Genomic DNA, 26,844 nt, shown 5'->3' with positions numbered 1-26,844 from the left:
CTCTAGATCTGGTCCCTCCCTCCTCACTGGGACCCAGGTATCTGACATCCATCAGGGCCAGCCCTGTAGTGCCAGCCAGAAGGACTGGCTGTGTCAGAGGCACTCGAAGTATTGGGGCACAAGCTTGTGGGCGGGGAGGAGGAGCCTGGCAGTGGGCAGGGAGCGAGGGCAGAGGCCCCGAAGCTTCCAGGAGAGAGAGCTCCCAGGGACGTCCAGGAGAGAGCTTGGCTTTTCCTCGGGGCCCACCGTGTTCCCAGCGCGCTCACCTCCTCTAGGGCCACCCTCTTTGCCTTTCTCCTTCCCGCCATGGCCGTGTACCGGGTGTGTGTGACCACTGGCTCCTACCTGAAAGCGGGCACCCTGGACAACATTTCAGTCACGCTGGTGGGCACGTGTGGTGAGAGCCCCAAGCAGCTGTTGGATCGCGTGGGCAGGGACTTCGCCACTGGCGCGGTGAGTACAGAGAAGGGAGGACAGGACGAAGGACTCCCTGGACGAAGGACTCCCTGAGGGGCAAAGGGGCGGGGGGCGGGTACCAAGGAGGAGGAAGAGGGCCAGGGCTCTTCCTCAAATCCTTCAGGATGCCAGCCTCGACGTCCACACCACCCAGAATCTAGTCCCTTTCCGGGCGGGGGTGTGTGCTGATAAACCAACCGGGAGCTGCAGTGCAGGTGACAGAGTTCTGGGCCAGGAGTTACCTTCACTGCGGCCCAGCTCCTCCCACAACTGCTGGCCAGAGGCTGGCTTTGGGCAAGTTGCTTCCCCTCTCAGAGCCGGAATTTCCCTGTAAACCTCCAGCCGCTATTTGGGAGACAGACAAGGCTTTGGGCTCCCGTAAAGATAGGGTCCATGAGCTAGTGCCCGCCCTGTGCCCGCCCAGCTTTGGCCTGGGCCAAAGAGTGCCTTTCTCGAATTCAAACAGAGGCACCGTGTGGCTAACAGCAGCTTGGGTTTTGCTGGAGTCCGTGTGAGTGCACCTTGCCAGAGGCAAGGATGGATGTCCCCTGGCAGTTCCCTGCCTCTTAGGAGCTTGATCCCTTGGTCCCCTCAGGTTCAGAAGTACAAGGTGCGCTGCTCAGGAGAGCTGGGGGAGCTCCTGCTGCTGCGTCTACACAAGGAACGCTATGCTTTCTTCCCCAAAGACCCTTGGTACTGCAGCCACATCTGTGTCACTGCCCCTGATGGCACCGTTTCCCACTTCCCCTGCTATCAGTGGATCGAAGGCTTCTGCACCACAGAGCTGCGACCTGGCACAGGTGGGCCAGAGGCAGGGACTGGGTGGGTTGTGCCAGAGAGGCATCTGCTGGGATTAGGGGTGGGGGCCTCACAGCGCCTAGTGTGTAGGGACTAGTCCCTGGAGAAGGACATCGTGTGTGGTACCGTAGAGGGGCAGCAAGAAGAGGAAGCCCCACAGTGACATCGTTTGACGCAGTGGCTGCAACAATGGACATAAGGACAGTTTTGGGCATGGCGCTGGACCAGGCCGCATCCCCTTCGGCTGTAATAGTTGGAGCTGAGTTCTCCCACCACCACCAACAGAGGAGCTCCTTCTGAAGAACATGCGCCTCTCAATTCCTGACAAGCAGGAGATTTCTGGGCCTTATGACCCCTCAGGAAACAAGCAGATGCACATACTCACACAGGTGTAAACACACACAAACTGCCACACGTCCAGGAGAACACTCTCAGAGACAGATACACAGTGTATAAGCTCACCCACATGGACACCCATGGAACACACACAGCTTCCTTCTCCCTTACGCCCTTGTTTTTCCCAGAGTCCATGTCTCTGCACCCCACAGGAAAGACCCTTCACATGGAGACGCGCTCGTTGGCTCGACCCCTTCAGGAGCTTGTCTAGCGTGGGTGAAGTCCCTGCCAACTGTTTCCAGGGTCCCTGGTTAAAGTTTGGAATCTCTTAAATTGCTAGGAGTCCTGGGTGCAGTGGTTATTCACCGGGCTGGTAACTGTGGTCCGAAGGTCAAGGCTGCCAGCTCCTTCTCCGGAGAGAAACAAGTTTCCTACTGCAGTATGTCGCTATGGGCTCAGAAACCTTGAGGGCAGCTCTATTCTGTCCTAGAGGCCTGATTCTGTGCGTCAGAATCAAGGTATTTTTAAGTTGTTAGGGCCCCTTCTATTTCCTAAGTGCAAACTGGCTCAACGAGGGCTGACGTGAGTGTTGAGTCTTAGGGGTGAGTGGTGAGGCAAGTCAGCATTCATTGTCAATCAGTCATAGACATCACTTTGAACCCTCATCCATCATCACACCATCCAGACATCCCTTCACAAACTCTATTTGTTCATTCGTCATTTATCAAGTGCACAGTGTGACCTGGGCGCCAGGCACATGCTCGCTGCCGGGGACACAACGATGACGACAGGGAAACCTCTGCCTCCATTGCGTTTCGGGTCTGGAGGAGAGATGGAAATCCAAACCCTGAGGATGATTGCTTGGGGCGAGGCTGTCCAGGATTTGGGGGGGATACATACCGTGGGCTTGAGTTCAAGGCTCTGGGGGTCTGGGGAGGCATTATTTGAAAAGATACTTACACAGTGAGTGGTTTTTATTTCCCACAGCAAAAACAATTTGTCAAGACTCCCTTCCCCTCCTTCTGGATCACAGGCAGCGAGAACTCCAGGCCCGACAGGATTGTTACCGGTGAGGTAGTCGTCTTGATGCTGACCTCAACAGAAATCAGATGGTTACTAACTCCCAGCTGTGACTTCAGTTCTAACCTTCGTAGAGAAACTCTGCTGGGTTCCTGATCTAAACCCAACCCCTTCCCATACTGACCCGGAAGAACAGTATCAGCAGTTGGCCCAATTCATCAATGAATCCATTAAGAAAAACCCAACCCCAGTTGGTCCCCGTGAGCCTATATAGGGTTTCCAAGTCTGTAAATCTCTATAGGAATAGGCAGTCCATCCTTCTCCCTCAGAGAGAGTGATGGGCTTGAACTACCAACCTCAACACTAAATTGGACTTGACTTAGCCCAGACCCCAATATCAGAAATGACCCTGGAATTAACAATGACCCAAACCAACCTCAGCTCATCCACAGCCTCACTCCCAGACTGGCCTTGACCTTGAGACAGACACAAACCTACCCTACTCATGTCACCCTCAAATACTGCCCTGATCTGAGTCCTAGTGCATTTATGGAGAAAATCCCAATTCCTTGTTTCCAGAGTTTTAGTTTGAAGTCAAGTTTTAAAAAGTGAAGCCCAAACTCCAAGCTCTCTACCATCCGCTGCATTTTGGCTCCTAGCAAGCTCACAGGGCTGGGTGGAACTGGCCCTTTGGGTTTCTGAGGCTTTTAAATCTGGGAGCTGGGAGCTGGGAGCAGGGAGGGAAGGGGAAAATGAGAAGTTGATACTAGGGACTTGGGAGGAGAGCAAATGTTTTGAGAATGATGAGGGCAATGAACGTACAGATGTTCTTTACACAATTGATGTAAGTATGGGTTGTGATAAGAGTTGTATGAGCTCCTAATAAAATGATTTTTAAAAATCTGGGAGCAAGTGAGGGGTTCAAACTGGTGACTCAGTACTCAGCCCAAACCACCTCCAGGCCTCCTTTTAAAAGCTACAGTTCCTTTTTACCCTCACTTGACCTCTGATCTCTTTCCCCTGGAAGCTGGAAAATCTATGCCCCAGGCTTCCCTGGAATGGTAGATGTTAGCAGCTTCCAGGAGATGGAGTCTGACAAGAAATTTGCCTTGACTAAGACTGCCGCTTGTCCAGCAGACCAGGGTGAGAGGTGAGGACCATGGCTTGGCGAGCCCTATGGGGAGGGAAGTGGTGGAGGGGGGGGTTGCTCTGTGGAGAGAGGCTGGTGCAGCCTGGGAAAGGGGTTGGGGCAGGGCTACAAGAAAGGGCCCTGAGACTAGGCCATTTCCAGGAGCCAGGAATAGGGTGGCCTGGCTGAGAGAGGGCAAGATAAAGAGGAAGAGGCCCTTTCAAGTTCAAGAGCAGTGGGTGAGGAGAGGGGCCCTGGGGACTCTGGGACACAGGGAGGTCGTTCAGGGGGATGAGGGGCTGTCTGCCCACCTGACTGATGGGTGTTTGTCCTTCTGCTTGCTTGCCCCTCAGCAGTGGGAATCGCTACCTGCCTGGCTTCCCCATGAAAGTTGACATCCCATCTCTGCTTCACATGGAGCCTAACATCCGCTACTCAGCCACCAAGACGGCCTCTCTGATCTTCAACGCCCTCCCAGCGTGAGGCCACTGCCCCCCCACTGTGGATGCCTTCTCTGTACCTCTCACATCTCTGCCCTAAGAAAGTCACCCCCCTCTCTGCCCCTCCGCCTCCTCTCTCCTCTCATAACCTCCTCTCTGTTGCTTTCTTGTCCCTTCTCTTTTCCGGCCCTCCAATCGATGGAATCAACTGTGATGTCCATGGATGGTGCCGAGGACGTCCCTGTGGGCTGTGTTGCGTAGGACAGAGTGGCCGTGTGCCCAGCCCTCAGGCTGTAAGAATTTGAAATCAGACCACCACCTCTGGTTCAGATCCCAGCACCCATGCTTTCTAGCCTTGGTTTTTCACTTAGCCCCCTAAATAGCTTCCTTCTCTGTAACATGACAGACGGTACTAGGAACCTCATAGGTTCCTGGTCCAAAGACATGAGATCTTGTCGAACACAAAACAATCTCTCCGTGAATGGTGGCTGTTAGGGTTGGATCTTCTGGGAGGAATTCACATGATTAAAAAGTGACAAGGCAGGTAGTTAATCAGCCTGCTTGACAGCAATTCCAGTCAAGCACCAGACTCTCAGTGTGGAAGTGGCATCAGGTGTTCACCTAAAAGGGAGGTGGGTGAACTGGGACTAACAGGTGCCTTCCAGGAAAAGAAAGGGGATTGAGGCAGATTTTGAGACGAATAGGTAAGGAGAGAGTGGTGGGTCCTGGGCAAAACCAGGTTGGGGACGATGCCCACCTGGAGGCCCAAAAGAAACCAGGACACAGAGCCAAGCCCTTGTCTCCTGGGCTTCTGGGTCCAGCCTGATTCTTTAGAAGGACCAGTGGGAAGGACCAGGGGTGCATGGAGGACTAGGGAGTCTTGGGAATAGATTGGAATGTGCAGAAACTCCACGGAGGTAGGTGGCTCAGGCTTTAGGCCAAGAACCCACTGAGAGGCTCTGCCTGGACTGAGGAACCCCAACAAATGTCTGCAGGACGGCGAGAAAATGCTTAGTAGGCACAGGGGACGTTGGCACAGTTGTCCCTGTGTTTACTCAATTTTGTAATTGCTCCTGGCCCACATTCTTTCTGGCACATCAGCATCTTTGCATAGCCCCTCCTCCACTGGCCAGCTGCACTCAAATCGGACTGGTCTGGGCTCTGTTCCCTTCTCATTTGGTGAGCGGTTACTGTGAGCTCCATTTGTGGGGACAATGCGGAAGTGTGGCATTGCTCTAAGGAGCTCATGACACAAGGGTGATGATAGATGAGCACTGGGTTTATAATGGAATTCAGAGAACCGGGTATATTTGTGAAAGAGACACACCAGATATGTGCTTAGGGGAGATTACAGCAAGGCTTCAGGAGCAGGGCATCAAAGACGAGCTTAGAAGACTGCATAGATTTTTATTCGGGGTGGTGGATTGGTACTGAGTCAGCTCCCACTCCTGGTGATCTTGTGTATGCCCAAACCAAACTCATCACCACTGAGTCGATGCCGACTCCTAGCGACCCTGTGGGCAGGGTAGGACTGATGTGGTAGGACTGATTTCCAAGATGAAAATTCTTTATGGGGGTAGAAGACTCCAGCTTTCTCCCGCGGAGCAGCTGGTGGTCTCGATCGGGTGGCCTTGCGGTTAGCAGCCCGACATGTGTGTTGTTGTTAGTTGCCATCTCTGCGATGCTGACCCATAGCTACCTTCTGCACAGCAGAACGAAACACTGCCCCCGGTCTTGCGCCTACACGCGCCAGCATTGTTGGTTAGCTTGAGCCCAGTGGGTGTCCTGTGCATGGGAGTGCCTTCCCGTGTAGGGGCACACGGTGTGCGTGCTCAGTCTGGGGACACCCTGTTGTGACCCAGGGTTTCAGTGGCTCCTCTCCAGAAGTGGGTTGCTTCCCTCCCGTGTTGCTGTCGTCAGGTGCTGTTGAGTCAGTCCTCCTGACGACACTGTCCTGCAGGAAGAAGCACCGCCGGCCCCGCAACAGCCCACGGTGGCAGCCACGGGGTCAGTCCGTCTCTTTGAGGGCCTGCCTATTTTTTCACCCCCCTCCACTTGACCCAGCAGGATGTCCTCCTCCAGGGACTGGTCTCTCCTGACAACATGTCCCAAGTGTGTGAGAGGAAGTCTTGCCAGCCTCCCATCTGAGGCACTCTCGGACTGCACTTCTTCCAAGACAGGCTTGTTGGTTCTTCCAGCGCCCATGGTACTGTCTGGCACCTTACATCAAGGCCACCGATTCCTCTTTGGAATTCCTTATTCATTGTACAACATTTTCCTAGTCTGCTTTACTCTGGAAACCCCGCTGAAACCCGTGCACCGGGAGGGACTTGGTTGGCATTTGAGAGACTGGCAGAACTTCCTGGGAGCCTCCGTGCAGTGCACAGCCAGCTCAGGGTGGGTTTTTAGTAGCTCGAAGTGCCTGCGATGACACTGTCGGAGAGGCCTCGCCTGAAAAAAGTGGGCCAAGCAGTATTTTTCTGACTTGTTTTTCTGGCTGTGCCCAAATAAGAGCTCCCTATAAAGAGGTCAACAGTACAGGTGTCAGCAAAGTGAAAAATGGACTTTCTTAGAGGGCCAGCTATCAGCATGACCAGCTCTAGTGTCCCAACGGGCTCAGTTTTGAGAACAGGTCATGGTTGGGTTTGTATCGTGCACGGAGTGGAGGGGGAAACTGGGAAGGCTGGTGGAAACCAGCCTGGTGGGAGCTTCCTGGCCAGCCTTGGCAGCTGGGAGGTGGAGGTGGAACTGGCGAAGGTTTGTGAGGAGAGAGACTCTTGAGGAAAGCTGAGGAGAAATCCGGTGAGAATGAGCAGCCTGAACCACATGGCTATGTGTACCACTCTTGCCCTCACCGATGGGGTGCCACTTCCCCCATCCCAGGAAGGGCTGCATTTGAACGAGGCTCCCTGAGACTGGGAAGCCCTCAACAGGGCAGGAGATGCTTCTCTCATGGGGCTTGTCAGGCACCTCCACCTGGGTATTGACCAGTTACGTCCCCCGAGATCCCCAGCCCCCTCCCCTTCCCCCTCCCCTCCTCTCCCCCTCAGGTCCATAGGCATGAAGCTTCGCGGTCTGCTGGACCGTAAGGGCTCCTGGAAGAAGCTGGATCACCTCCGGAATATCTTCTGGTGCCACAAGACCTTCGCTATAGGTGTGCTGAGTCAGGCGGGAAATGTCTGTCTTTACCTTGCGGCCTGCTCAGACCCCACGCCCTCTCCTGGAAAAGGGCCTTCTCCCAGCTTGCCCAGGACACTGCCAGATTTGAGTGGGAGAGGTTTCGCTGGTGGGAAATCTCTGTTTTCCTCCAGAAAGCCAGGCCCCTGCCAGCTCTTCGGCAGGGAACAAGAATAGAGTAGAGGACAGGGAGAAACCCAGCTTGCCAGGAGCTGGTCACGGGTCATGGGTCACTTAGGGTAGTCTTGATCCTGATGGAGGACCAACTCGGACCAACTCGAAAAGCAAACTGACCGCCGTTGACTCAATACCGACCCTATAAGACCTGGTAGATCTACCCCCCCCGTGGGTTTCCGAGACTGAAGCTCTTGATGGGAGTAGAAAGCCCCATCTTTCTCCCGCAGAGTGGCTGGGGGTTTTGAACTGATGACCTTGCATCTCAGCACACAACCACTACCCCACCAGGCCTCTTCCCTCCTCCTTCCACCACTCATAGTGCCAGACTTTAGGACCAGACAGGCCTAGGTTCCAATGCCTGCTCCATCCCTTTGCCCTCAGTCAAGGCCCCTCCATCTGCTTGACCTTGTTTTCAGTGCTAGATTGAAGAGGTCATGTTGCCTACCTCAGAGGATCCCTGAGAGGAAAACACAGACACAGCAACGAAGAAAGGGCTGAGCAGGAGCAGGTGCATCTGCTTCCAGATGAACGGGCTCTTCCTTTGCTCCCTAGACTATGTCACAGAACACTGGTGTGAGGACAATTTCTTCGGGTACCAGTACCTGAACGGCGTCAATCCTGTCATGCTCCGTTGCCTCTCCAGTTTGCCCAGCAAGCTGCCTGTCACCAATGACATGGTGGCCCCCTTCCTAGGGCCAGACACCTGTCTGCAGACCGAGCTAGAGGTGAGTGAAGACCTCAGAAGTGGCCGTGAGAGGAGAGAGGAGAGCGAGTTGCCCATGTGGACAAAGGGTGTCTGTGGAGGACGGGGACGATGGGATGAGGGGGGATACCACTGGGCAGCCGGGACCCAGCACTTTGTAAGTGGAGCAGGTGTGGATGAGGGCTGGGCGGGGGTCCGGGTGATGCGAGGCCTGCTGACATGGGGTGAATGGACAGGGTTGCTGTGGGGAGCGTGGACAGGAGCAGCTTGCCCCTGATCTGGGGTTCCTAAGATCTGGGTGCTGAGGCCTGAGGCAGGTGTCGCGGGATACAGTAATAACAGTTGAGCGGACACGGCAGTCCCGAGGGCACAGGGGCCCCTCCAGCCCTCAGAGGTGCTCCAGAAGGTTGGCGATGTGGTTGAGTATTTTGCCCTGTGAGTGTTGGTTTTGTTGTTGGATACACGGAGGGCTGCTCCCAGGTAGGGATTCTGTGTGAGTGAGAAATGGGAAGGACCAGCAGGGTGGGTGGGAGGAGGACGCTGATCTATCTAAGCCGGGAGGCCAGGTGAGAGGTTTCACAAGGAGGGACTCCAAGGACCTCATTCCGGACATTCTGGGAAGGGTGAGGTCTGCAGCCCAACTGTAGCCCATTACTGAGGCCGGAGCTGAGCTAGAGCTGGAGGGTGGGGGGGACGTGAGTCGAGCAGGAAGGGGAGTGGCACCCTAAGGCTCTGTGCTCCCTCTCCAGAGGAGGAACGTCTTCCTAGCAGACTACTGGATCCTGGCCGACGCCCCCGTCCACTGCCTGAATGGCCACCAGCAATATGTGGCCGCCCCTCTCTGCCTACTGTGGCTCACTCCCCAGGGGGCGCTGATGCCCTTGGCCATCCAGGTGAGCCGGGGGGCGGGGCGGGGCCTCGCTACCGGCCTTGAGGTCCCACCCCCTTATTCTTGCACCCGCAGCTCACCCAGACACCGGGGCCGGAGAGCCCTATCTTCCTGCCCAGCGACTGCGAGTGGGACTGGCTGCTGGCCAAGACGTGGGTGCGCAACGCCGAGTTCCTGGTGCATGAGAACAACACGCACTTTCTGTGTACGCATTTGTTGTGCGAGGCCTTTGCCATGGCCACGCTGCGTCAGCTGCCCCTCTGCCATCCAGTCTACAAGGTCCGTGCCGCCCGGGGCGGGACCAGAGGGGGCGGGCCTGCAGGAGGGCGGGGCCAGGGCGACTTCCCCCCCCCCCCCACACACACACCTTGGGCTTCCTCCCGCAAAGCGATTGTGCATCTGGCTGCTAATAACGTCAAGGTCGCCAGTTCGAAAGCACCAGCCTGTTTGGCGGAAGAAAGACAAGGCTTTCGACTTCTGTAACAAGTTACAGTCTCGGGAACCCCACTGGGGCAGACTTCTCCTGACCGACAGCGTCGTGGAAAGTCAGAATTGACCCGGCGGCAGTTTGTTTGTTCGGGGGGGCTCATGTGACTTCTCCCCGTTGGCAGCTCCTTCTGCCCCACACTCGCTACACGCTGCAAGTGAACACCATCGCACGGGCCACGCTGCTGAACCCCGATGGTCTCGTGGACAAGGTGTGGACCCCCGCCCCAAGAACTCCCCACCCCGTCCCCCCACGCTGAAGCTCCGCCCCCAGAATGCATTGCCCCACCTACAAATTTTGCTCCCTCTCCGTTTGCCAATTCTGCCCCTCAGACCCCTTCTCGCCCTCTTTTCTCCATCCTTACAGCATCTCCTCCCCGCCCCCCAGGTTTCTTTCTCCACTTATAAGCCCTGCCCATCCTCTTGCCTCAAAGCCCGTCCCTCCCCACCAGTCTTCTGCTGGCCCCACCCATAAACTGTCCTGCCAGGCCAGTGCCACCCATGGATCCCACCCTCTCAGACCTGGTTCCAAGGGCTTGCGGAGGTAGTTAGGGCAGCCCCAGCTGACCCCAGCTGACTGTAGGTCGCCTTCCTGGCCTGTGGTTCCTTCTAGTTATCGAATACGTCACCCATGGGGGTGGGGTAGGGTGTATTGATCTCTCCCATGTCACTAGTTCCACCTGTTCCCCAGGGAATGTTGGGGGTGGGTGGGGGGCGGTGAGCAGGTTCCAAAGCCGACCTGTGGTATTTCTCTAGGTCACGTCCATCGGGCGGCAAGGCCTCCTCTACCTCATGAGCACCGGCCTGGCCCACTTCACCTACACCAATTTCTGCCTCCCGGACAGCCTGCGGGACCGAGGGGTCCTGGACATCCCCAACTACCATTACCGAGACGACGGCCTCAAGATCTGGGCAGCCATCGAATGGTGGGCCTGGGACCCTGCAGCCCCTCAGGTTCCCCAGGGCTTCCAGGCCTGGGGGAGTATGGGCAGTCAGGGGAGGCACTTGGGGCAGGGGTCCCAGTATCTCTAGCCGAGGGAGGGTGAGTATCTCTAGCTGGAGGGTGAGACTTGGGGCTGGAGGGGCTGGGGTGTTGTGTGGCTACAATAGAAAAGGGCAAGGGTGGGTGTCTCGAGTCCGGCAGCTAACATCAGGTGTGATCCCCCAGTTCCTGGCAAGCTGAATGAGGAAGGGCCCAGCCTGAGTCAGACTCCCCCTGTTCATTCCCCAGTCCCCCCCCCCCCCCCCGCCCCAGGGCTTCCGGAAGTACATGCCAGCTGAGCCTGGGTGACTCAGAGAGGAGGATGGGCTTAAGGGCACCTGGAAGTTGGGGTTGCAGCTGGGTCTGGGGGTCCCCACAGCATCCCCACAGACTCAGTGGACCCTGGCTGTCTGCCTCTTCCAAGCCAGAGCTGATGCTGGACCCGGGTGTCCTGGGTGGGCCTGGCGGGGTCACCCAGCAGCTCCGTTATCTTTCTTCTGCAGCTTTGTCTCGGAAATCGTGGGGTACTACTACCCCAGAGATGAGTCTGTGCAGCAGGACTCGGAGCTGCAGGCCTGGGTTGGCGAGATTTTTGCTCAAGCGTTCCTGAGCCGGGCAAGCTCAGGTACTCCCTCTGTCCCCCAGCCCCACACTTCAGGATCCAGATGTATCAGCTCCGGTTTACTGGCCAGCCCTCTGACCCACTTGCTGTATTATTCTCACCTAACAGATGAGGGGAGAGACCCGGGGACAGGGCTTATAAGATGCCATACCCTCTCTAACTGCCTTCAAAGTCCTTGCTTTCAACCACTGGCCGGTGCTATCTCGTCTCTCCACCCCACTCAAGTCTCTTAGGCACAGAAAGGCTTCTGGGACTTTTCACACCTACTCTCTTGTGCTCCTGCCCTGCCAGGTGACCCCTTCCACCACCAACCTACCTCTACTTCTTTTGGGCGCAAACCTCTTCCTACTCTAGATCCCGTAGCTGCCCTGGTTCCTCTTGATTCTTTCCTGTTACCTCAGTACTCTGCCTCCCCTCCCTGGCTTCGGGCACTATCCGAAGGGCTTCCACTGTCAGCAAACCCACTTCCTTCATAGCGCAGCCCAAAGTGTACCCCACGACGGGTAACTCAGCAGGGTGAACCACCACCCCGAGAGCTCCTCTATCCTTTAGGGAGGCTGACTGTAAGTCTCTGTCCTGTAGCATGCCTAGTGGGTTTGAACTGCCAACCTCTAGTTGGCAGGCAGGCATTTAACAATGGTGCCACTAGGACGTCTCTGAGACTGCCAACACCCGTAAGGCCCAGTTAGATCTCCTTCCCTTGACCGCAGTGCCAAGCAGATGCCCAAGCCCCCATCTCCTCTTTAATGTCTCCCCTGAGCTCCAGGGAGGATGCAACTTTCTGGACTGTTCAGGGGTTCCCTCCCATTTCCTAGCTCATGAGTGCCTTTGCCCTGGACCTGTGTCCTCCCTGTCCCTCCCTAATGCAGTGAGCCTGTCTCTGGCGTCCTCCGATACAGGGGGTCCCCAAATCCCCAGACCCTGTTCCCTGAAGGGCTTTCTGGCTGTCCCGTTGTCACACTGAAGACCAGCACATGAAAACCTCAAGGCATTTCTTTACTGATAGGCCTCTGCCCTTGCTTTGCCTGGGCTCCACCCGGACATTCTGTTACCACTGTTTCCCTCCTTCCATTGTGTTCTGCATCCATATAGCAAACCCAAGAAAACAAGCATACCGGCAGTAGGTTGCTTCGACTCACAGTGACCCTAGGTCGGTAGTTCAAAAGCACCAGCCACCCGGAGGGAGAAAGATGCTTTCAACTCCCATAAAAGTTGTTACTGTCTCAGAATCCCCTAGGGGCAGTTCCACTCTGTCCTAAGGGGTCCCCAGGAGTCTACACCCATAACAGCCACTCAAACACCAGAGAGGCCTGTGTGTCTGGAGCTGGGGAAGCAAAGGGAGATGACTATCCAGCTTTCTCTATCCTGGCTTGGGGTGGGAGACTCTCACAGCTCAGCACTTCTGCTCTCTGAGGGGATGCGCCCCTCAACTCCCTTGGGTCATCTTATGGCACCCTGATTCATAACAGTGGCAATGAAAATAATGTCATGGCTATGGGGTCACCACCACATGAGGAGGTGTATTAATGGGTCGAGGCGTCAGGAAGGTGGAGACCACTGGTCTATTTGTAATGACTGGTGCCCACCACCCAGCTTCAACGAATTGTAGGCATGTTGCCCCATGGAATTCATTTGGTAATGAATTAATTTGTCTACAAGGGGCCTTTAAAGTACTCTGCTGCCACCAGGACTATTCCACTCCTGGTGAATCTGCATTGTTCAAAAGGATGCATTTCTTTTTAAATCATTTTATTGGGGGCTCATACAACTCTTATCACAACCCATCCATCCATCCATTGTGTCAAGCACATTTGTACATTCGTTGTCATCATAATTTTTTAAAGAAAATATCTTTTAAATTAATTTTTGTTGGCATATAATTCACCAATAATACAATTCAATATTTTAATCATGTTAAGAACTGTGTAATCATCATCAATTTTAGAACATATTCTTCTTTCTTGTACTCATTATTTGGTTTATATATATTTTTGATCATTTTATAGGGGCTCATACAACTCTTATCACAACCCATCCATCCATCCATTGTGTCAAGCACATTTGTACATTTGTTGCCATCATCATTTTTTTAAATTGAAAAGATCTTTTAATTAATTTTTGTTGGCATATAATTCACTAATCATACAATTCAATAGTTTAATCATGTTAAGAACTGTGTAATCATTACCACAATCAATTTTAGGACATTTTCTTCTTTCTTGTACTCTTTATTTGGTTTACATTTTTTAATCATTTTATTTGGGGTTCGTACATTCATTGTGTCAAGCACATTTGTACATTTGCTGCCCTCATCATTCTCAAAACATTTTCTTTCTACTTGAGTCCTTGGTATCAGCTTCTCATTCTCCACCCCCTCCTTCCTCTATCCTCCCTCTCTCACGAACCCTGGATAATTTATATATCATTATTATTTTTCTTTCTTTTAAAAAATCATTTTATTGAGGGCTTATACAACTCTTATCACAATCCATCCATTCATCCATTGTATCAAACACATTTGTACATTTGTTGCCATCATCATTCTCAAAACATTTTCTTTCTACTTGAGCCCTTGGTATCAGCTCATTTTCCCCCTCCCTCCCTCACGACCCCTTGCTAATTTATAAATTAATTATTATTTTTTCATGTCTTACACTGCCCAATGTCTCACCTATTTTTCTGTTGTGTGTTCCCCGGGGGGGGGGGGGGGGGCGCTATAGGTAGATCATTGTGAGGTTTCCCTTTTCTCCTCCACCTTCTCCTTCCCCTCCTGGTATCGCTACTCTTAATATTGATCCTGAGGGGTTTATCTGTCCTGGATTCCTTGTGTTTCCAGCTCTTAGCTGTACCCATATACATGCTCTGGTCTAGCAGGATTTGTAAGGTAGAATTGGGGTCATGATAGTGGTGGGGAGGAGGCATTAAAGAACTAGAGGAAAGTTGTATGTTTCATCGGTGCTAAACTGCACCCTGACTGGCTTGTCTCCTCCCTAAGACCTTCTGTAAGGGGATGTTTAATTTCTATATAGCTCCATTACACCACCCCCTGCCACCTACCACCCCCTGCCACCCCCCAAAAAAACACTCACTGCCATCAAGTTGTCGACTTATAGCAGCCCTAGAGGGCAGGATAGGACTGCTCCTGTGAGTTCCAAAGACTGTAACTTTATAGGAGTAGGAAGCCCTGTCTCCTGAGGTGGTTTTGAACTGCTGACCTTGAGGATAGCAGCCCAACTCATCCAATACCATTACTCAAAAACCAAATCTTAACCACAGCAACAAAACCTAAACTCACTGCCATGAAATTGATTCCAACTCATAAACACCCTAGAAGACAGAGTGAGTCTGACCCTCTGGGTTCCAGAGACCTCATCTTTCTCTCATGGAGCGGTGGGTGGTTTCAAACTGCTGACCTCGCGGTTAGCAGTCCAATCTTTAACTCCCTACACTATGCTTTAGCGATATCGAGGATAGCTTCTCCTAGAGACCCCTGGCATATCTAGTCCAGATTAGAATGCTCCCACTTGTTGGCAGTCTTCCCAGTTGGTCCAGAAAAGTCAGGATCCAATTGAGGATCACTCTAAAGTTTTCTTTTAATGCAGAACATCACCCCTAGTACACCCCACACTCACTCCTCCCTCTTTTTAAAGCCACCAGATGCTGACTTGTTGAAGAGTCAAGAGTCGTTGTTATGCATAATGTCTCACCTTCCCAGTGAGTTTATCTCATTCTTCCTTGTGATGTCATTCTTCGTCTTCCTCTAACCCTGTGTTTGATGAAACTGCGAGCCATACCTCGAGGCCAAACATTTTGGGGGCAAGAATATTTCTCAGGTGATGGTGAATGACATCACATTGGGAAGAACAGGATGTCCTGTTGTGTCATTCTGAGGGATGCAGCAGGATTTCTGGGTTAAGGTGGCGAGAAGCAGATGGGACTCCCGACGCTTCCCAAACCTTCCTCCACCACAAGCAGTCCCAATGCGACTGTCCCACCCCTGGTGTGACCGTCTGGGGAATCTCTTTTCCTTGTTAAGGCGCCCTGGTGGCACGATGGCTGCTAACTGAAAGGTTAGCAGTTCCAACTCATTGGCAGCTTCAAGGGAGGAAGATGTGGCCATCGGCTCCCATAATGAGGGCAACCTGGGAAATCCCATGAGGCAGTTCTGCTCAGTCCTGTGGGACCACCGTGAGCTAGAGTTGACTCAGTGGCAGTGGACACGGGTTTCCTATTGAAGACCCAAAGTAGGATCCCATTACAATGGGCTCGCCTGTTCTATCTTACGTTGGTAAATTTGGCTCTGAGGTCATAAGCCAGAGCATTCTTCTGATAAATTATATATATATATATATATGTATATATATTTTAAATCACTTTATTGGAGGCTCATACAACTCTTATCACAATCCATCCATCCATCCATTGTGTCAAGCACATTTGTACATTTGTTGCCATCATCATTCTCAAAACATTTGTTTTCTACTTGAGCCCTTGGTATCAGCTCCTCATTTCGCCCCCTCCCTCTCCGCTCCCTCCTCCCTCATGTACCCTTCCTTCTGATTAATTAACAAACTCTTGTGAGCAGCTTACTCTAGATTCATGAACTATTTGCAAGCAGAGCACACCACTAATTGATCTCTGTCCATCTGCTTTTGTTCCCATAGTTCAAAGGCAAACAAAACAACATGAGACACAGAGAATCTAGCCCCCAGACTTAGACAGTCAGTCTCCAGCAGAACCAGCAGAAAGTTCTCGTAAGCTCTAGGACAGAAACCTGGCTCTTCCTCCCAACCTCTGTCTGTCCTGTTGCTTCACCTGGGATCTGTCATCCTGACTCTCAACCAGGGAGCCACCTCTGACTCATGTTCCCTCTCTGCCTTCTTTTGTCTCTAAAGCCAGTCGGGTGGCTAATCCCTACTGTCCCCATCATTTTTCACCGCCACCACCCTTAATTCAAGTTCTCCTCAAATTATTCCCGCAGTGTGGCAGCTGCTTCGTAACTGGTTCCACCTCTCCCAGCCTCTTGCTGGACAAGCCAATAGGGCCACCACCCCAGTAACCCTCTGAAATACTCATAAGGGGCTGGAAACCACAGGGCCAGCCTGGTTTCCACCTTCGTCTGGTCAGCCGCCTTCCCTCGCCCCTCTCCTCGTTTCCTCCCCATTCCTCCCTGCTCTGGCTTCAGGCTCTTTCACTCAACCCAGCACCACTGTGTTGGTCAGAGTTAGTAAGGATTGTTTTAGGTGCTGGGATCCAGCAGTGAATAAGACAAACAGAAATCCTGGCTTAACATTCTCCTGTGGAGAAACGGATATTTCTTTTTAAAAAGAAGAAATAAATCCATTGGGTAGTTATGAATGCTAACAAGAGGCTGGAAGTAAGCCCCAGGAGATGTCGCATTATTTAGATGGGACAAGAATGTACAGGCAGGGGGCTGGTGCAAAGGCCCTGAGATAGGAGCACGTTTGGCGTATTTGAGGATTATTAAAAAGGCCTGTGAGACTGGTATGACGGGGAGAAAAGTCAGGACGGGGATGAGGTCAGAGAAGGAGCGGAAGTGGATCGAGTGAGTGAGAGGGGAAGGGCTTAGAGAATTTTGAGTAAATCCACCCACTGCCAGCCAGTGACTTCTGACTCATAGCGACCACACAGGGCAGGGTCCATCCGCCCCCCTGGGCTTTCAAGGCTGTACAGTTTTAGCTTCTGCTTCCCTCCTGGGAGCAGCTGGTGGATTCGAACTGTTGACTTTGTGATTCGTAGCTTAGCTCATGACCCACGACCTCACCTGGGCTCCCGGTCTGAGGAAAGAGCTGGCACTGTGGTTGGAAAGTTATGGTTGGAAAGTCTCACTCTGGCCGCCTTGTGCAGAACACAAGGAAGCGCAGGTGGAAGCAGCTAGAGAGGAGGGAGCCCAGGGAGCAGGGGCAGGGGCTTGATTCTGGAAGTATCTGTGGCAGGGGTCCAGATGAAAAGAGGAGGTGACAAGGAGCACTGAGATGAAGAGCACTGTGGGAGGGGCAGGCTTGGGAAGTGTGGGTGGGCCGATGGGCAGGTGGGCGGGTGGGTTTGAGCCAGGGGAGGGGGCAGAGTAGAGAATCAGCCTTCGGTTTCCCGAGGGTTAACTCTGAGAGACCTGGTTGTGACCCAGGAGGCCATGTCAGGGGAGCAGCAGATCTCAGGCTAGGGGGTAGGTGGGGACCAGATGTGAATTTGGGAGGCATTAGCCTTTAAGGCCCAGCCTCCAGGTACAGAGACACAGAGCTGAGCCGCCGCACTCCCTCCCCTGGGGGACGAGGGGGGGTGCGGGGGGAGATAGCCACCAAGTCCATTCTGATTCTGAGAAGCCCGGGGGTTTCCAAGACTGTCCATCTGTCCAGAAGCAGACTGCCACATCCTTCTCCCCGCAGGGCAGGTGGCGAGTCCACGTGGCAGCTTCTCAGATCTCAGCCCAGCTCTGAACCAGTCCACCAGGAGGCCTCCTTTCCCTCCTCCAGACTCAAAATGCCCTCCTGTCACCTGTCTCCATTCAAAGCTCACCCATCCTTTGCCTCAAGCAGCTGCCTTCTCTCTCTCCAGCGGGGTCTCCCTAATCATTTTCCCCACAGTGTCCCTGCTTGCTCTGCCTGCCCCCTTCCTCCAAGAGCCAACGTGTGGCTTTGGGGTGCTGCCTTCTGCTTCCACCGCTGAGAGCTTAGGAACACCACACGGGGACCATCTGTTTCTGCTGCTGGCCCCGCTGAGGATGCCCCACTACTACAGGGTGCTTGGGCGAGGCTTGGTGAATTTGTTAGAATGAAATAAGTGCCGTGGTGGGCTGCAGAGAGAAGTGCTTGGAAGACCAGGGAGAGGCAGTCTTGACGGTTGGCTGGAACTGGTTCCTCCATCCTGAGCCCCACCAGCCCTTCCTTCCTTCCTTGGTCCCATCCCCACACCCAGCTCTCCAGATCCTCTCCGGAGACCACACACTCTGGTGCTGACTGCTCTTAGCCTCCGCCTACCCTAATCCTGATCTGAAGACTGTGGTGGCCAAGAGGCTCCCACACGCCCCCTGCAGTGTGCCCCTGCCCAGCCCCTAGGAATCTTGAATGTGGCATCCTCCCCTCTCCCCCCTCTCTTCCCACTGCAGGCTTCCCCAGCCGGCTGTGCACACCAGGAGAGCTGGTGAAGTTTCTCACTGCCATCATCTTCAACTGCTCCGCACAGCACGCCGCGGTCAACAGTGGGCAGGTAAGGCTGCCAGGACAGGACTGGCTGGGGTGGGAGTTGGGCACACAGGGCTAGGCTCGGGAGCAGAGCTGAGGCCAGAGTGCAGGCTGGGAGGATGGGTGGGTCAGGGTTGGGATGGGATCATGATCAGGGCAGGGGCTGGGGCAGCCACTGGGTGGAGTGGAGAGCTGGTGCTGGGTGATGAGTGGGGCGGAGCTGGATCCGAGGCAGGAATGGCGACTCAGGTTGGTGGTATGCTGGGAACAGACTGGATGTGCTCCTGCTGGAGCTGGGTCCTGGCTGGGTGGAGGATGCTCCCTGTGGCATGCCAGCCCCAGGCTCTTTTCCAGGGTTGCCACCTCTCTGTACTGTCCTTTGCCCCTCGTGCCTCATTCTGCCCAGTGCTGGATTATTGTGCGGGGAGTGGCATGGGATGAGCTGGACTCCCGTCCCATGTCTGGGGCTTGACACCCAGCGTCCCTTCTCTGTTCCCCTTCTCTGGTGTCCTCAGCCCCCAAATGTAAGCCAGGATGGTGGAGGCAGGAGTGAGGGAGGAAGGAAAGAGTCCTTCCGCTCTGGTTAACTGGCCCACTGGGGGCGGGTCTCTGCAGCATGACTTTGGGGCATGGATGCCCAATGCTCCATCATCCATGAGGCAGCCCCCACCCCAGGCCAAGGGAGCCACCACCTTGGAGAGTTACCTAGATACCCTGCCAGAAGTGAACACCACCTGTAACAACCTGCTCCTCTTCTGGTTGGTGAGCCAAGAGCCCAAGGACCAGGTGTGTATGTGTGTGCATGTGGGGGCGGAGGGTGTTGAGGGGCACTCTGCAGGATCTGGGGCGTGGGGGAACCGACTGCTTGGATTTGTGCCGACTCCGTGGCTGCCTTGGGTTCTCCAGTTTTGCCGCCATCTTGATAGTTGATTCCAACAGACATACTTGGAAGCAAATACCAGTTTAGTGGCTGGAATCTCACTTCCCTCCAACTTCTCCACTCACCGGTCCACTCATTCATCCGCCCATGAAGTCCTGCGTCCACATAACCGTTCACTCAAGCACTCTCCCCTTCATGTAAATATTCAACAAACACTGGTTGACTGTTCCTATGTGCCCACCACACTGGGCACCGGGCCTGTACATTCTGTGACTGTAAGAAACTCGGGTGGAGTTGGGGAGACCCACAGGTAAGTGATAAAGGGCGTAAGAACTGATCCTCTGGGATGGAATTCAGTCTAGGGAAACCAGGGAAGACTTCTTGGAGGAAGAAACCTCTCAGCTTCAGCTGGCAGGGCCAGTTGGAGTGAGGCAAGTCTGAGGGGCAGGGTTCTTTTTATGAGAGAAGGCACAGACCAGAGTAAAGGGGAGGATCCAGGATGTATTTATCAGGCCACCAGCCGTTCTCAGTGGCCCAAAATGTAGGGTGGAGAGGAACGTGGGGCTTTGTTCAAGGGCAGCAGGGAAGCGCGAAGTTTGCAAGCTGAGGTGATGTGGGGAACTTTGTGTAAGAGCAGAGCACTCCCGCTGTGTGGCTGCTTGAGGGGAGTGGGAGGCAGGGAGATGGCTATGGAGTCTAGGTGGGGGGGGCTAACCTTTCAGTCATCGGTTACAGTCAGTTCCACTCACACTACATGGCGAGTCATGCCTCTGCTCTACTGGTCTGGCTCACCAGGTCCCTGTCATGTGACGCCCCTCGTTTCTCATGCTTGACTCTGGTTGGTGTTAGGAAAGGGTCGGCATTTTAACTTGCTAACAAACCCTAACTTCGAATGTTATATCCCGGGAATGGCAGGAACCAGTCCTTGGGCCCCACCCTTTCTGCGCCAAGATTTAGGAGACGTCCATTTCTGTCTTGGTGAGGGTGAAGTGGAGGATTGCTTCCTCATAAGTCATGGGGATATTTATTCTGGAAAATTATACCAACAGGACCAACAATAAAAGCAGCGTCCGGGGCTGCCTTTGAGCCTCTTCTGACTCTGACGACCCCTTGCGTGTCAGAGTAGAAACGTGACCCACAGGATCTGCAGTGACGGATTTTTTTGGTGTATGTGGGGGTGAGGGGGTAGATCTTCGTGCCTCTGGGTGGATTCCAACTGCCAACTTCCCAGTTAAGGGTTAAGCACCTGAGTGTTTGAACGGTCCCGCTGTACAGCAAGAAACGCAAACCAAACCCAATTCCCACGCAGAGTGACCCATATCGGCCTGCCCCCGTGTGGGTCTCCTAGGCTGTAACCCTTTACGGGGACAGAAAGCGGCGTCTTTCTCCGGAGGAGCAGCTGAGGTTTCCAACCTACCACCTTGCGGTTAGCGGCCCGTGGGCACCCAATCTGCCTCTAGGGCTGCTCAGAACGCACGACAGCCATGCACACGACTACAGGGTTGGGAAAACCCGGACCCTCTTCCTTCAAAGGGAGCTTCTACGAAACCTGTAAGGAGCATGCAATTCCTAGATTATTTAAACGACTCCGAAGAAAACAGAGGTAAATAATTTTATTGGATGGCAGCGCCAGTATTATAAGTAGTGTAGTAAAAGTCCTATGTGACAAGAGTATCTAAGGAGGGAGATGGGTCTGCCACCATATAGGATTCTAGCTCCGACCCAAACACTTACCACATACACGATGTTGGAATGTGAACTAACCCCCGGAAGCCTTTGTTTCCCTGCCTGTAAAATGGGCTTGATAAGAGTACTTGCCGTCCAAAGTGGTTATTGTTCATGTAAAGTGCTCGTAACATGTTAGCTGTCATTAAGAACGTGAAATTAGAACCTCGTTTCACGTAGCTACAGCAACCTCAGCACTTTATCAGCCAAGGAAGGCCAATCGGGAATAGTAAAACAATCATCATACGCCACGATCGCGTCGGGTTCATTGCAGGAAAGAAATGTTGCTTCAGTCTTTATGAAACCCAACAGCATAACTCCGCACGTCAAGAAGGGAGTGTGTCTGAAAAGCATCGCAGCTAATAAAAGCAGGGTGTAAAAGAAAACACCCTTAAGAAGTTTTTGATAAAAGCATATCTGAGGAAGCCCTGTACCAATGGTGGGCCAGTAGAGGGTCCTCATTAAAATCAAAGGCAAGGAAATCATTTCCACTAGTGCTTCTGTTTATTATTTACAAGCGGAGCTCTTTGCTGGTGCAATAAGACAAGAAAAAACAACCTTTAAAGCACCCATCTTATTGGCACCAGTGCTATTATAAAGGGAGGGAGGTGCTGGCTCGAAGCCTCGGGCCCAGGCGTGGGGAGCGTGGGTTGGTCACCTGCTGTGGACTGTGGTCACAGAGGGAGGGGCAATTCTGCACTGCCTAAGCAGAGGATGCCATTGAATGGAAGCGGTGCATCCGTGGCGATATATCTCGATTGTGCTTGGCTGTGCTGTAAAGTGTGACAGCATAGGGAGATGGTGACTAGGTGGGCAAAGCTGTCTCTGTGGCACGTGAAGACGATGCAGAGCGTAGGGTCGTCTCTAGACGATGAGTTTGTGAAGCTGTGAGCGCAGGCGTGTGCACGTGTGCATGTTTGCGAGAGCGTTTGCATTGACTTCAGCTGGCTCCCAAAGCATCCGTGTCCTTGTTGTTCATGGGGCGGTGGGTCAGGTCTGGAAGGGGCCTTGAAAGATTTCCCAGTTCAAGCTATTGGTTTTCAGGCACAGAAACTAAGTCTCGGAGAGTTAGGTCATACAGAGTTACCAGCAGAGGCGGGACGGTGGGCTTCGGGTCTGGGAAGCTGTTCTGGGTCAGGCTGCATGGAGCGGTGGTTTGGTTTTGGATCGTGGCTTGAAGGATTTGTGATGATAATTGCTATAGGTGGGTTGTGCCTCTGGAAGCCACCTGGATTCTAGGCATGGGCCAATGTGGTCCTTCATCGTTCTTCGCCCAATCCTGAACATCACCCTAATCCCTCTCCCTCGCCTGTTCTCCTCCCAGAGGCCCCTTGGCACCTACCCGGACGAACACTTCACAGAGGAGATCCCACGGCAGAGCATTGCGGCCTTCCAGTGCCGCCTGGCCCAGATCTCGAGGGACATCCGAGAGCGGAACCAGAGCCTGGCGCTGCCCTATACCTACTTAGACCCTCCCCTTATAGAGAACAGTGTCTCCATCTAATCCCTCCTCCTGCCACCCTGGAGAAGCCTAAGCATGAGGAGCACCAGTCAGTTTTCCAGGGTCCTTCCGACCCTTCCATCTTCTCTACCATCGTCAGACTGAACCTTCTCCTCTGCCCCTGGGAACCTCTTCCTACCCAAGTGGCTCCAGCATCATCTGAATTGGGCCCTGAACTAGCAGCAATCCAGGGTGAGACGCCGCTGGCTAAAGTCAAGCACACAACAAGCCCGCCCAACAGGAGGGAGCCCTCATTCCCCCTTCCCCTGATTTGGGTGGCCTCCTGTTTTGCTCTCCTGTGGGAATCTACCTCCTCCCATCGCACCCCCCAGCTAGGGTCCCCAGTCTCTCACTCCTAGCCTCCCTGTAGCCCAAGGCTGGCTCCCTTTTCGGACCTTTCCTCCATGTTTTCCCTCTCCATCAAGCCCACCACTCAGCAATGCAGCCCTCTGATCTGGAAGAATCTGGGGAGGGGGCGAGGACGGGGTGTGTGCCCCTGATCTGATCTGTGGTCAGCCTTTGTGGAGAAGGAAGGAACGGGAATCCAGCTCTTCTGGATCCCTAGTTCGGTGTCCAGGGACCGGGATCCTTGGTTGGGTAGTGTTTGTGGGGAGGGAGTCTCTCTCAGCTCTTATCCTAGCCCTACTCTCATTCCATTTTCCTTCTGTCTGCCTGTCTGTCCTTGAGCCCAGTGAGTTCAATTAAAATATGTCTGGTATCTGGCTCCCTTTTCATTTTTATGTTTGGATGTGTGTGCGCGCGTGTGTGTTTGCCCATGGGTGGTACTAGGGGCTGGGGAAATAGGGCGCTACAGTTGACAGGTCATCTGTTCTGGACACAGGATGCTTCTCAACCCAACCCATCATCAGTCAAACCCTACCTTCCTGCGTTCATTTCACAAAGGATGTCATCAGGTTTGGGGGGTACGGGGGCGCGGAGGAAGCTGGGCAGGGAGAAAAAAAGTAGCATCAGAGTCCAGCTTCTAGGTGTGGTAGGTGCTAGTCTTGCGCATTGAAACCTGGTTCTTCTCTTCTTCCACGCAACACAACAAGACTCGGCCTCTGGCCTTCCTGTGGGATGGGTGGGGTCACATAACTCGTTTGTGCTCTCAAGCCGGGAGCTGAAGTCATGTGGGCCATCGCCAGCCTGGAGCCTGGCAGACGCGAGTCCTCCCAGAATTCTCTTTTCTCTGCCTCTCACAGTGGGAAGCAGTCCTGGTGGCGCTGTAGGCTAGGCATTGGGGTGCTAACTGCAAGATCGGTGGTTCCAACCCATCAGCTGCTTTGCAGGAGAAAGACGAGGCTGCCCTGTGACGATACCCAGTTTCAGAAAGCCTCTGGGGGGTCCCTTGGAGCCAGAATGGACCTGATGACAGTGGCTGACTGGTCCAAGCACATGAGAGGGCACGTCCACCGGTCGGTGTGTCCCTGTGACCCTGAGCAGAGCCATCACCACCCGGAGTTGGACTTGGCACTGAGCAAGAAATCGGCGTTTATGGGGGCTGGGTATTGTCATGATGGGACTGTTTGTTGCGGCAGCACAAGCTAGCCCAGACTGGTGGATAAAGGTGACCGGTCATCGAAGCGGGCTGATTCTCTTCCATCTAGCCCCATAAACCGAAACCCACTGCCATCCAGGTGAGTTCGACTCGTAGCAGCCTCACAGGACACAGGAGAACTGCTCCCACGCTCCGGCTTCTGAGGCTGTGGACGTGCAGAAGTTGTCTGCCTGTTCTTCCTCCCATGGAGTGGCTGATGGGTCAAACTGCCAACCTCCGAGTCTGACGCCACCATGGCTCTATGGGGCCCTGTCACTTTTCTCACAGACGCCTGAGTTACAGCCCACCGGAGACACGACGTCTGCCCCTCAGTCAAGCTCTGTAGATGGCCAAGCCCTGATCCCAGTCTCTCCGTGGCTGGAGTCCCACTCTCTTTCCACAATGACAGGGTAGCTGCTCCTCCATCCTGAGGGAGCTGGTGGCAGAGAAACCTGTCAGCTTTCATGTCAGAAAAAACTGGAAACCCACCCAGAGTCTCATGGGGGACGGGCTTTGCAAGACTTCAGAGTGGCAGGCTGGCTCTGCATTGCTCCAGGCAGTGGGGATGCACCTGCAAAACCCAAGCCCAACCCCACTCACTGCCGTTGGGTTGATTTCAACGCCTAGTGACCCTACTGGACAGGGTAGAACTGCCCCAGTGATTTTCCAAGGCTCTGACTCTTTATGGGAGTAGAAAGCCTCATCTTTCTCCCAAGGAGCAGCTGGTGGTTTCAAACTGCTGACCTTAAGATTAGCAGCCCAACGTGTAGTCACTATGCCAAGACTCCTTAGCCTGGTCTGCCAGGGTCTAAGGAAGCCAGTCGTGCTGATAGTACGTGTGCACTTTCATGTGAAGCTCCAGCTGGCACTGCATGTCCTCCCCACCGGAAGCAGCCGTGATCCCCCCGAGGAGCCTGGTATAGAGGTTATGTGTTGGGCTGTGACCCGTAAGATCAGTCGTTCCACACCGCCAGCTGTTGTGTGGGAGATAGAAATTGTTTTTTTAAGTCACTTTATTGGGGGCTCATACAACTCTTATCACAATCCATACATACATCCATGATATCAAGCACATTTGTACATTTGTTGTCATCATCATTCTCAAAACATTTGCTTTCTACTTGAGCCCTTGGTATCAGCTCCTCATTTCCCCATCCCTTCCCTGGTCCCCCTCCTTCATGAACCCTTGATAATTTATCAATTATTATCTTACACTGTCTGATGTCTCCCTTCACTCACTTTTCTGTTGTCCGTCCCCCAGGGAGGAGGTTATATGTAGATCCTTGTAATCGGTTCCCCCTTTCCAACCCACCCTCCCTCCACCCTCTCAGTATTGCCACTCTCACCCTGGTCCTGAAGGGATCATCTGTCCTGGATTCCCTGTGTTTCCAGTTCCTATCTGTACCAGTGTACATCCTCTGGTCTAGCTGGATTTGTAAGATAGAAATGGGATCATGATAGTGGGTGGGAGAAAGCATTTAAGAACTAGAGGAAAGCTGTCTGTTTTATTGTTGATACCCGGCACCCTGACTGGCTTGTCTCCTCATCAAAGATAGAAGTTTTTACTCCTATAAAGAGCTATAATCTTGGAAACTCACTGGAAGAGTTGAAATTCAAATAATTCAGCACCAGTTCTGTGCCCTAATGACCATTTAAAGTATAAAAAACCCAATATAACAAAAGGTAGTTCATCATTTCATATAGTTAATACTTAAATGAGAATAAGAAAAATTTATACTAGATTACGTTATGAGAAAATTTTTAACTATTAATGAAAATATTAAATAATATCTGACCAAATAAACCCAATAAAACCATTATTTAAGATATTTCCATATTGCTTCTTGATCGGTGTCCTCACTTGCAATATTCTTTGCTTTTATCCGAGCATCCATCTTTTCACCGTAGGAGCAGGGTCCTATTGCCTTAGAAGTAGGCCGTCAATGTACAGTCATCGCGTCTCATAGATCAGAAACAGGCAACTTCTCTTCTCTGAACATACTATATTCGTCTTTGAAAAACCCTTTTCCACGTCTGCTGAACTTCCAGCATTAGCTCTTTGAACACTTTTAGGAATTGCAGAATTCACTCATAATGTTCTGTGGGAATTTGGGGTATAACACTGTGTTAGTCTGGGTAAACTAGAGAAACAATCCATGGATTCACATAAGTGTATAAGAAAGAGGTTTATATACAAGAGCAACTGATCATTGAGAAAACATCCCAGCCCAGTCCACATCACGTCCATAAGTCCTATATTAGCCTACATGTCTGACACCAATCTATAAATTCCTCTTCAGACTCATGAAACACATGCAATGATGCTGAACGTAGAAGATCACAGGCCAGTGGGTAGAAAGTCTTTGGATCCAGTGGCATTGGAAACATCTCAGTGCTGGCAGGGGTCTCTGCATCAGGGTGGGTCCATGTGTCTTGTCAGCTGCTCTGTCTCCCAGGGTGTGTGCAGAGAGAGGCTCCTGCTTCCAAGGAGGAGGTACCAGATTTCCCAGAATTCTCAGGAGAAGGCCATGCCCACAACAGAGGCCTCACTGGCTATGATCCGATTGACAGACTAGACTCCACCCCTACACTCTTAATTCTCAAATTGACCAACGATTATATATCTACCACAAACACAGAGATGAAACAAATGACAGCGTGTCACCCTCTGCTTGGTTGACATTTTTTCTCTTATATGTTTGTTTACTGAAGTATAAACCCGTAGTATTTCATCAAAAAGTATAATGAGTTTTGGTGAACTAGTCAGGATACAGTGTAGCACCG

The 26,844-nt window shown here is 52.9% G+C and overlaps 1 protein-coding gene across 2 annotated transcripts; it reads left to right on the top strand.

The window, feature by feature from the left end:
- Positions 1 to 281: 281 nt before the first annotated feature.
- On the top strand, positions 282 to 22,526 carry ALOXE3 (arachidonate epidermal lipoxygenase 3). Of its 2 annotated transcripts, none has more exons than XM_075559126.1 (15): positions 282 to 453; positions 1,052 to 1,256; positions 2,578 to 2,659; positions 3,638 to 3,760; positions 4,093 to 4,218; positions 7,230 to 7,333; positions 8,086 to 8,258; positions 8,986 to 9,129; positions 9,201 to 9,404; positions 9,737 to 9,823; positions 10,368 to 10,537; positions 11,097 to 11,218; positions 18,342 to 18,442; positions 19,033 to 19,203; positions 22,347 to 22,526. In XM_075559126.1, exons 1-15 carry the CDS (start codon positions 307 to 309, stop codon positions 22,524 to 22,526), a joined length of 2,139 nt encoding a protein of 712 aa, XP_075415241.1. In that variant the 5' UTR covers positions 282 to 306. The 2 variants fall into 2 exon arrangements, with proteins under 2 accessions (XP_075415241.1, XP_075415240.1); XM_075559125.1 differs by having other exon boundaries at positions 307 to 453; positions 4,096 to 4,218.
- Positions 22,527 to 26,844: the final 4,318 nt, after the last annotated feature.

The sequence above is a fragment of the Tenrec ecaudatus genome, chromosome 10 (assembly GCF_050624435.1).
Source record: "Tenrec ecaudatus isolate mTenEca1 chromosome 10, mTenEca1.hap1, whole genome shotgun sequence".
In the NCBI taxonomy this organism is placed as follows: Eukaryota; Metazoa; Chordata; class Mammalia; order Afrosoricida; family Tenrecidae; genus Tenrec; species Tenrec ecaudatus.
Note: the sequence above shows the minus strand (reverse complement) of the source record. Positions and strands in the feature narration are given on the sequence as shown.

What these genes read in the sequence shown, in the direction of transcription:
- ALOXE3 (XM_075559126.1), top strand. Translation starts at nt 307, where the DNA reads ATGGCCGTGTACCGGGTGTGTGTGACCACTGGCTCCTACCTGAAAGCG. An exon ending in ATCTTCAACGCCCTCCCAGC is followed by an intron (nt 4,219 to 7,229) that starts GTGAGGCCACTG and finishes TCTCCCCCTCAG; the next exon opens with GTCCATAGGCATGAAGCTTC. An exon ending in TCTGCCATCCAGTCTACAAG is followed by an intron (nt 9,405 to 9,736) that starts GTCCGTGCCGCC and finishes CCCCGTTGGCAG; the next exon opens with CTCCTTCTGCCCCACACTCG.